General features: G+C 38.9%; 1 protein-coding gene across 1 annotated transcript; it reads left to right on the forward strand.

The window, feature by feature from the left end:
• Positions 1-274: 274 nt before the first annotated feature.
• Positions 275-9,592, forward strand: LOC113309692 (formin-like protein 14). Its single transcript, XM_026558182.1, is given in 18 exon segments — positions 275-844; positions 980-1,683; positions 1,770-1,991; positions 2,087-2,795; positions 2,798-3,455; positions 3,997-4,126; positions 4,804-4,875; positions 5,681-5,779; positions 6,656-6,697; positions 6,787-6,867; positions 6,967-7,017; positions 7,100-7,181; positions 7,271-7,365; positions 7,859-7,930; positions 8,042-8,158; positions 8,763-8,831; positions 8,923-8,989; positions 9,213-9,592. Coding segments are annotated over 18 exon segments (3,528 nt in total). The 5' UTR covers positions 275-720; the 3' UTR covers positions 9,347-9,592.
• The last annotated feature ends 1,500 nt before the right edge of the window (positions 9,593-11,092 follow it).

Consider the following 11,092-nt stretch of genomic DNA (forward strand, 5'->3'; position numbering starts at 1 on the left):
GTTGGGGTTTAGGTGGGCCGGGCTGGCAGTGGGGCCAGCCCGTCTGGCTGGGCTTAACCAGGGGTAAGGCCCAGCTTTCACTGATTAAAACAAAAAAAAAAAAAAAAAACTTATCTCGGTCAACTTAGATCCAAGGCGCTTACGTTCAGCGATAGATAATCCAACGCATATAAACAAGTAGGTGGACCATTTTTGATGTAATACTTACCACCGAAACAAATACTCAATTGACAACAATTCTCAGAATCATTTTGTTTTCATTTTCAGAAAGAAAACCCTCCTCCTCCCTTGTCTCTCTCTCTCTTTCTAATAAAGTCTAAACGGTTCATTCAAAAATCAAAAATTCAAACAAAACTTTCTTTCTTTTTCTCACCATTTGCGGACCGTTAAAATTCCACCGCCATTACCCATCTTCACCAGAAGCAGCAGCATTATTAACCCTAACAGCTTGTTCAGGCAACTAATTTTTGAGGTTCTTAATCAGAAATTCAATCAAGGTCAGGTGTTTAATTTGCTAACTTCTCTTCTTCCCCATGATACAAATTCATGGTCTAAGTTTATTATTAGGTTAATTTCAAGTGAAGTGCTGCTTATACTGTCAATAAATGAGAAATATTAGTTTATGATTTGATTCAGAATTCATTAATTTGTAATTCACCGGGGAGAAAACACACAATTTTTGCAATTTTAGCTAGCTAGGGTTCTTTTCTTAATGTAAAAATGGCTGCACTTCATCGTCGTCGTGGGAGTAGTAGTGGAGGAAGGGATAAATTGTCCCTTTTTAGTCGATTCTTTCACAAAAGACCTCCTGACGGATTACTTGAGTTTCTCGACAGGGTTTACGGTAAGATTCATCGTCACTGCTTTCTTATTTTTTTTAAAGGGTGTTTAATTTTGGAAGCTCTGTACTGTTAAATGAATGTAATGGCCACATTTGAGTTGAATTACAGCTGTGGGTGTGTTTTGTTGTTTTGTGCAGTTTTTGATTCGTGTTTCTTAACCGAGGCATTACCAGATGGGATGTATGACATTTACTTGCAACAAGTAATAACAGAATTGAATGAAGAATTTTGGGATTCATCCTTTCTCGCATTTAACTTTCGAGAAGGGGAAAAGAGAAGTCGATTTGCGGAAATTCTGTGTGAGTATGATGTCACGGTTGTGGATTACCCACGGCAGTACGAAGGTTTTCCAATCCTTCCATTGTCTATCATTCATCATTTTTTACGTGTTTGCGAGAGCTGGCTATCTATGGGTGATCAGCAAAATATTGTACTGGTCCACTGTGAAAGAGGAGGATGGCCTCTCCTAGCATTCCTTTTGGCTAGTTTCCTTATTTTCAAAAAGGTTCACAGCCCTGAGCACCGCGTTCTTGATATAATCCATCGGGAGGCTCCTAAGGGTTTTTTAAAGCTTCTATCGCCTCTGAATCCGTTCCCCTCCCAGCTCCGTTACCTTTATTATGTGGCCAGGAGAAATATAACACCAGAATGGCCACCTACAGAGAGGGCTCTTTCTTTGGACTGTCTCATCCTCAGAGGCATTCCAAACTTTGATTCCCAAAGTGGGTGTAGGCCAATAATTCGTATTTTCGGTCGAAAACCCAGTAGTAAAGGTGGGCTTTTAACTCATGAGCTGTTTTCCATGTCAAAGACAAAGAAGTCCGTTCGGCATTATGGACAGGTAGATATAATAGATATAATTCTGTGCATGCATCTTAAAACTCGATTTTACTTTCTAGTACGATCTCATGCAAAAAACTGTTGCAGGTTGACTGCGATGTGATTAAAATTGATATCCAATGTTTGGTTCAAGGAGACGTTGTCCTTGAGTGTCTCCATATGGATGTTGAGTTGGATCGAGAGATTATGATGTTCCGTATTATGTTCAATACTGGTTTCATTCGCTCAAACATATTGATGCTCAACTCCGAGGACTTGGACATTCTTTGGGATTCGAAAGATCGATTTCCTAGAGGTTTTCGAGCAGAGGTAATATTTGATAGTGCTGAAGTGGATTTGCTTGCATTTAAGTAGTCAAACATCAACTGGAGGTGTCACTTGATTTTGCCTTCACTGCATTGCAGGTTCTTTTTGGGGAAGTTGAGAACATCTCTCCTGCTAGAGTTCCAACTGCGACTTTAAATGGTGAGGAGAAAGGCGGACTCCCAATTGAAGCCTTTTCTAGGGTTCAAGAACTTTTCAGTGGTGTCGAATGGGTTGACACTGGTGGTGATGCTGCTTTGTGGTTTCTCAGACAACTTTCTGCAAACGCTTTACAAGATAAACTTGAAAAAATCATTTTGAGCGATGTGAAAGAAACGTCAAGGTTTCAGAGTCAGGTGAGTGTACAGACATCTCCTACAGATTCTGAAAGCGAAAATGATGCTTCTAAGCTCGCTGGTATCTTGGATTTTGAGGATTTTGAAAAATATCACAGTGAATCTGATTTCAGAAAGCCACCAGTAAATTTCCTTGATGACTCCACAGCTCAAGATTCCGCCTCAAATGATAGGGGATCTCCATGTGACACTTCTCCCCAGCCTAAAGTAGTTTTGACGCACAGTCCACCACCACCGCACCCTCCTCTGCTTGTTGGGTCTGATAGCACTCCTAAACCTCCACCTCCACCTCCACCTCCAACACCTCCACCTGTACCGGCTTCCATTAAAGGCCCTCCCCCTCCCCCGCCACCTCCAACTCCCCCTCCTCCTCCACCTCTACTGAATTCTTCTAAAGGCCCACCACCACCACCACCACCTCCCCCCAGAATTTTTGGTCAAGGCCCTCCTCCTCCTCCCCCCCACCCCCTAGGATTTCTAGTCAAGGCCCTTCACCGTCACCACCACCACCTCCCCCTAGAATCTCTGGTCGAGGCCCTCCTCCACCACCACCCCCTCCTCCACCTTCTTCTAACATCTGTAGTAGCGGTGCCCCACCATGTCCACCACCTCCTCCACCTCGATCTAGTATCTCAGGTGTAAGTCCTCCAGCACCCCCTCCTCCTCCTCGTCCACTTTCTGGGAAAGCCCCTCCACCTCCACCACCACCACCTCTGGGTTCAGGCCTTGCACCTAGAGCTGGCCAAATGACACCTCCACCTCCTCCACCACCACCTTCAGGACCTACCGGGCGAGGTCCGTTTCCACCTCCACCACCACAAGCACCTAAACGACCTGGTCCTCCACCCCCTCCACCACCAGGTCGTGGAAATCAACCAGGTCCACCTCCACCCCCTGGCGCAAAGAATTCTGGCGTACCGGCCCCTCCACCACCATCTGTTGGAAGAGGAAGATCCTTAGGTCCAACTCCTGGTCAAGGAAAAGTTCGTGGAGCAGCGGTTAACACTACAGCTCCTAAAAAGACTTCACTAAAGCCATTACATTGGGTAAAAGTAACTCGAGCAATGCAAGGGAGTTTATGGGATGATTCTCAAGTACAGGAAAATCAGTCACGGTATGTGCATATAGAAGCCATTTCATATTGTGACATATGCTACTTATTTTTATCTCTAGGCATTACATGATTAACGAATAAGAAGTTCCGTAAAAACAATGTGAAAATGTGCCATAGGCCCATACGACTGGTTATTAACTGTTTTTTTTTTCTAGAATATTTTCACTGATATTTGTGCCAACAAAATGAACCACCTGCTGTCTAGGTTTTCCTTTTCGAAGCTTTCTATTGTTTCTATTAGAAGGTCTGAAGTAGTCACACACAACCAGGACTAGGATTTCAGCAACATGCATGACTGCTGTACGAAATTGTTCTATCCCTTGAACACCTCGAACTACGTGTTTTCTTCTAGCTACTAGCAGCTATAGGATGTGTCCACAGTTTGAACAGTCTGAAAAATTGAATTATGTACTATGCATGCCATCCAACAGTTCTTTTTCACGTCTTATGTAGTAGAGATGGCTATTGACACTAATTTTTGTCATATTCAAATGTTTTTGACTGGAGATTGGATCTTAAATTTGATGGAATTGCTCCACAGGGCCCCTGAAATAGATATTTCAGAACTTGAAAGTCTATTCTCGGCATCCGTTGCGTCTAGTGGAACTGGCACGGAGAAAGGCGGGACTCGACGTGGTACAAGCGGCCACAAACCAGTGATAGTGCAGTTGGTACGTATTTTGACTTGAGCTTGCAGTGGATTAGGATTTTTTTTTAATCGATTGACAGATCTCCAATTATCTATCACTACTATAACTTGGACATTCCTAATGATATAAGCGACATTTCTTAGGTTAAGTTGTCTCAGTTTGAAGCATCATGTAACTATTTATTATTTATCTAACCAAAGGAAAGATAGGTATGTGAAAAGTTGACCGAGTCGGTTTTCAAAATAAAATAAAATTGGGCGTTGATTATCCTGCAGAAATATCATTGCCTGCCGTGATGAAGTTGCCTAAAATCTGATCTTTTGGAAACGGAACATCAATTTATTGCTGTGGTCGAGTTGCTTATATTTTTATTTATAGGAAACCAAACATCAAGGCTTTCCAGAAGATTTTTGCAATTATTGGAACCCCTAGTGCACCCTTGGATATATATAATTTTGTTTTGAAGCATGCACCCTTAGATATGCGTAGTGGAGAAATCTTCACAATATGCTAACTAGGATAACCTTTCTTTTAGATGGAGAAGCTGTATCCAATAGTCACTTCCAACGGGACTATGGAGATGCTATAAGAATAAATGCTTTCATAGTTATTCTCTTTCTTTAACTTTGAAAAGAGTTAGCTAGTTTAGAACTACTTGTATGAAGGGACATAAACTTTATGTCTTTTTTCTTTTTCAGATTGACCTACGCCGAGCATACAATTGTGAAATCATGCTTACAAAAATCAAAATGCCTCTACCTGATATGATTGTAAGTTTGGCTTTCCTCATGCAGCTTGTTTTTATTAAGAAAATGTTTGTGCATTGGCCTATTTGATTGGCTTCTTTCGTCATGCATCAACGTGGGCCTGTTAAAGGAAAACGATACACAATTATACCTGATAAGCTGGTCGCTATTGAGTGATTTTTAGAGTTTCAAGAACATGAATACATAAGAGAGAGTTCTTCTGCACTCTTGCTTGACTTGAATAAGTTAGCAAATGACTGGATTTTGTGCCATGAAACATGCTTACTTCCATTTGCAATACTGATAATCCTGATAGTGAACAAATGAAGAGTTATATAATTCTCAAGTAGCAGAATTTGTGCTATGTGCTTGCTTCCATTTGCAATACCAACAATCTTGATAGTTAACATTATCTACATTTTCAGTATTTTCTCCATTAGTTCTCATATTTATGTTTGTAACAATAAATTTCATAGTTATATATATATTTATATAAATGGAAAGAAAAAGTTAGTGAAGTGTCTACGTTGGAATGAGATAAAACTTCTACTCCATTTTGATGCATTGATAAACTACCCTCATTATTCCCATCTGTTGTGCTTCTTCTTTGCAATATGGCAAACTAATTATTGCATTTGGAAGTTAAAAGTACTTTTTTTTCCTTCCATTTTTAGTATATATTGATATGACCTGCACTTTTTTACTGTTTACAGTGTAAGTTTGTTGTCACCTTGGTCAGAACTCTTAATATATGAATGAAATGTGGTGGAATGTTTCTTTTCTCATAAAAGGTGCACTGAAATTTTGTATGTTTTTTTTTTAACCTCAGACTGCAGTTTTGGCTTTGGATACCTCAGCGTTGGACATTGATCAAGTCGACAATCTCATTAAATTTTGCCCGACTAAAGAAGAAATGGAAACACTGAAGGTAATTATGATCAAGTTTCTGCTCAAGTTTTTCTATCTTTCCATATGTTGTTGAATCCATACGCTTGACATCCAGTGCATAAGTAGTTAGCATTAGGCTTTGTAAGTGTAAGCATAAGCTTAAGATTGTTTCCTATTTTGAACGTTGAACAGAACTAAAAAGTAGGCCGTAAATTCACCCCATAGCACTCGCTATCTAACTCTATTTCACTCTCGCTAACTATAGCTTTCGCTTTATCCCAATCCAATCTCTAAATTTCAAGAAATGTAAATTATAGGCTAGTTGTATTTGTTTTTGCAAATTCAGTCGACTATGACATCTTCCTAAATGAGTTGAAATTTAATCAATTATTCCAGGTCTAAGCACATTCATCAATAAAACCAATGCAACTAGTTTCATATGTACAATTATTCTTAGCCCAAAATAAACTTGTATCATCTGTCCTTAAACTGTTATTTTGAATCTCCACTATACAAGATTATCTGATGGATTAATACACCAAAGGTCCAAAGCTGGTAGAACAGACAACAGAACACTTTTTTTTTTTTTTTTGCGTATTCTATTGATTCATAAGAATCGTAACTCGGAAAAAGTGTATCATCTGTCCTTTGCCACTATGTTGAATCTCCAGTCCAGTCCTACAGTATCTTCTAAAGGCTACCATGTGGAGTTTGATGTGTTCAGTTTTCTGTCTGCCCTGTGGATCCATGTCTTCCCACAATCGCTTGTGAAATTTGAGTTTTTCTTTTATCTTCTTGCATTTTATAAGTAAATGTATAGTTTGGCCTTGCAATATGCATATGCTTTACTCATAAATGGCGGGCCATTATCAAATCATTGGCAAAATCTGCTTACTTTTTGTTGTCATCTTTTCAGAATTATACTGGAAACAGGGAAAATTTAGGAAAGTGTGAGCAGGTTCGTTCTACTGGTTTGAGCATGTTTTTCCGTTGATTTTTATTTCTTCCTTTTTTCTCAAGCTAATAATGTATGGACAACAATTTCAGTTTTTTCTCGAGCTGATGAGTGTTCCTCGAGTAGAGTCGAAGTTAAGAGTATTTTCATTTACTATCACCTTTAGCACTCAGGTATGTTATTCTGTAGTTGGTGAATAATGTTATACCTTTGTACTCTGTGCGTTCTGTATCTTCTTGAACAAATTTACATCTACCTTTAACTTTATCCAGGTGAAGGATTTGAGATCAAACTTGAATACAATTAACAGTTCTTCAAGAGAGGTATCCTTCAAAATATGATCAATTGAAGAAAGAGCAGACTCATACTTGAAGTAAACTTAGCATATCAAATTCTTTTTTGCAGGTAAAAGACTCGGTAAAGTTGCGACAGATAATGCAGACGATTCTTACTTTAGGAAATGCATTGAATCAGGGCACAGCACGGGGTAGCATCCTAACAACCATCTTATTCAGTAATATGGTTGTAATACCAAAAGCGATTGCCAGTTCTAACTTTCCAATTATATTCTTGCAGGATCTGCCATCGGATTCAAATTGGACAGCCTGCTTAAATTGTCAGATACTCGAGCAAGAAACAATAAAATGACATTAATGCATTATTTATGCAAGGTAGAACTTCAAAAAATTTCACACGTATAGGTCCTAAGTTGGAGATGTGTCTATGGCTTCTAAATGATGTTTCATATGAAATCTAGCATGGTCCCCAGAGATGGAAGTATTTTACAACTTCTTACATTCAAATTGTCAACTCTCAGTGTATGGTGAAAGGAACATTTGAGAGTGTTGCACCTTGCCAAAAAATGTACAAGGGGTTAGAATCCAGAAATGCACTGACATGTGGTATTTTTGTTATTGATTGCTTATGAGTCTCGATCTTGTGAGAATTACGTGGTCAATTCTGTTTATTTTCTTTCTGTTCCGCTGGATAACTTGGGCTCTTTACACCCTTCTCATGTTTTATTTGTTTTCCAATGTCATACATGACTGGATCTACTTAGTTTGTTTAAATATTCATGTTTAAACCATGTTTCTTAAATATATCATTGTTATATTTCGTTCGGATTCTCATCATGCTGATATACTTGCTGATTTTTACCACCAGGTTCTTGCTGAACAAATGCCAGAGGTGCTGGATTTTGATAAAGATCTAGTTCATTTGGAAGCAGCATCAAAGGTAGTGCTAATATAGATCCTTATAGCTGATTTCAAATTTAAGGCAGAAAAATTCTGGTCCTTTGGTTTGTTGCATTTCTCTTGACAATCATGTCAACTAAAAATTGCTCAGATCCAACTGAAGTTATTAGCTGAAGAAATGCAAGCTGTTAGTAAGGGTCTTGAGAAGGTAGAGCAAGAGCTTACTGCCTCGGAATCAGATGGTGGTGTTTCCACAGGATTTCAGAAGGTGAGAGAAAGTATTGCATGGTTGCTGAAACAGTGAAAATGGTTGCTTTGGATCTTGTGGTTATGTTTAATTTATTTAATGATCTCCCTCCTTTGAAAAGCCTTGGTGATGAGGAATTAGGTGGGCCACATCAACCTGTGGCAAGGATGGAGAAGGAATGTTTCCACCTAATTTCAATGTTAGATTAATTTCCAACTTTTCAGTTAAAGCACTGAATTGACTAGGTTTACTTGTTAGTTTTTGCTATGGACATGAGTTTAGGCTTGTTGTTAATTGGGTCTGGGAAGATTAGAGTTTTCTTGTTGAAAGCTGATGATCTTTGATTTCATTTTCGAGCCACTATACCCATGAAGAAAAAAAGTTCGCTTTAAACTCTTCAGTAGCTTAGGGAATCTATTATGCTGGTCTAACTACAATAACTCTTAAGGCCTCCACCACTCCTTCACTTTTTACTACGGTGCTTGTGATGTCTTGAGGATATCATGCTGTGATGTCTTTTAGATCTGCTGTTGCTTTCAGTTTGATCAATTCTTCCCCTTTTTCAACCTCTATGTTTCCCTTAGTTATACGGAAGAATGCTTTATTTAACCTTCTCCTCTTTCAGGCTCTTAAGGATTTCCTTGATACTGCTGAAGCTGAAGTTAGGTCACTCATATCCTTATACTCTGAAGTGGTGAGTCACTTTCATAGTTACTTGTTATGTATATATATATATACTTATGTGTTTATTGTTGAAGTAATAATAAGTACAACTCATTTTTTAGGGTAGAAGTGCTGATTCTCTATCTCAATATTTCGGGGAGGATCCAGCTCGCTGCCCCTTTGAGCAAGGTTTGTTGTGTCCTATTTTTTAAGTTCCGCAACTTTCATGCGTTCTTAATTACTTGCAGTATGTCATTTTTCCCCGTTTCTAGCGTGTATTTCTTTTCATGCTAGAAAGAGACCCCTTATGATTATTCTGCAAGGGTGTGTTCGAAGTATGATTTTTTGTACCCCTTATGAAGTCTGGTAGCACAAAGTTTTGAACTTTCTGTTAACTGTTTATTTTTTTCAGTGACATCAACCCTGGTAATCTTTGTGAAGATGTTCAGCAAATCGCGGGAGGAGAATGCTAAGCAGGCTAAAGCAGAAAAGAAAAGGCTGGAAAAAGCTATGAAAGAAAGCACAAATAATTCTGCGAAAAAGTAAAATGTTAATATTATGATATTTACGGAATCCGGCAACACCGCCCACTTACTGATCTTGCATGAGATTTTGTAGACAGACGATCCTAGGCACAAGCAAGCAAAGCATCACTTGAAGACCCCAAGTTAATGGTCCAACTGTATCAATGTCTAATGTAAATTTTTATAGATAAAATCGGCTTGCATCAGAATGGTTGTGGACTGAAGGATACAATGCTAAATTTGTTGGAGGGGATTTTGTTATTGTGCATTTCACCCTTCATGCTCGCAAAGATGATGTGACATAGTTGCCAATGCTAATGGCAATTGTAACCGAGACGAAACTGACACGCATGACCACCATGCGAAACAAAACGGTACCACGAGTAGAGGTGTAAGAGTATATCGAGTAAATTTATAGTGTAGCAACCGTACAAATGCTTCATTCTTGTAAATTATTGCATACCTTAAAGGTTATAGTGTTATACTACCAGCAACCCGTGCTGTAACAACACTGGGTTGAAAGAAAATATTTGTCGTGCAGTCACCTAATTATGAGACAATTTGTGCAGATCTAATGTCCATATATACACACACAGAAATCAACCCTTTAGAGCAAGTCTGACGGGACTAGTATATCAGCGGATTTGCCAGTTTTGCACCTACAGTGAGACTGGCAAACCATTAAAACAGATGAACAAATTCCCAATTAAAAGGTTTTGTACATGGCGGCTCAAATTGAGTCGATCAAGTTACACAGACGACCGGTGCACCCTGGACGGATCGGCTCCTATTGAGCCGATACTCGGTTTCAGTTGAGACGACTATCATCTCAGACAAAACCGGTCGGCGCACACTGAGCTGACAACGGCTATTAATCCCCCTCTTATAAATTGAGTCGTATTGAACTCCAAAACCACACCTTCCTTCTACACCAACAAATTTTCTGAGCAGTGGCTCAACCGTATATTAATCAAGTGGAATTTACGATCGATGAAGATTTGTCGAAACCATGTAGCTTTATATCCGGCTTGGGGTGCAGAACGACGTCAAAATTGGTTAATGGGTATGAGTCATATCCACAGAATCTATGAAAACTTTCGCAATGATACTGGTAACCCCAATAGCCTCGATGCGACTGAGTTGTTTTGTCGAATTGGTGATATAAAAAAAGAAGTTGAAGAATTCATAGCTTTGATTTGGCTTGTTAATCGTTATCGACTTATGGGTGAGACTAATGCTGATGTTCTATTGCAAGCTCGAGAGGAATGCCAAAAATGGAAAAGCAGAACTTTTACTTACGAAGCTCATTACGCAATGATGTTTTAATATTTCGTTTTGGGTATTGAAAAGTATACGTACTACTCGAGCAAGATATCGATGTAGTTGTTTTAAATTTTAGTCGTTATCGAACGTCTCAAATTAAGTAATAATTTACTTTCTAGATAAATTAGTACTGATTACATGTAACAGTTATATAAGTAGATTAACTAATTATAACTTCAATTCACAAATATTAAAATAAAGCATAATTATAACTATTTGGCTCCACTCTAGTGCCACTTATACGTTCCACCCTGAATCATACTTGTAAATCCTTGTTTCGGTCCTCCAGCTTGAGATCCTCCATCTTGAGACCTTTCAGCATCATGTCCTCCACTCTGATTCCCAAACCAGGGACTGATGGACATGTAGCATCATCTGGAGAGCCAACGAAGTTTAGTGATCTTATAAAATCTTGATAACCTTGGGGAGATTGTTCACTGGCCTG

This window comes from Papaver somniferum, chromosome 9, assembly GCF_003573695.1.
Source record: "Papaver somniferum cultivar HN1 chromosome 9, ASM357369v1, whole genome shotgun sequence".
NCBI classification, from domain to species: Eukaryota; Viridiplantae; Streptophyta; class Magnoliopsida; order Ranunculales; family Papaveraceae; genus Papaver; species Papaver somniferum.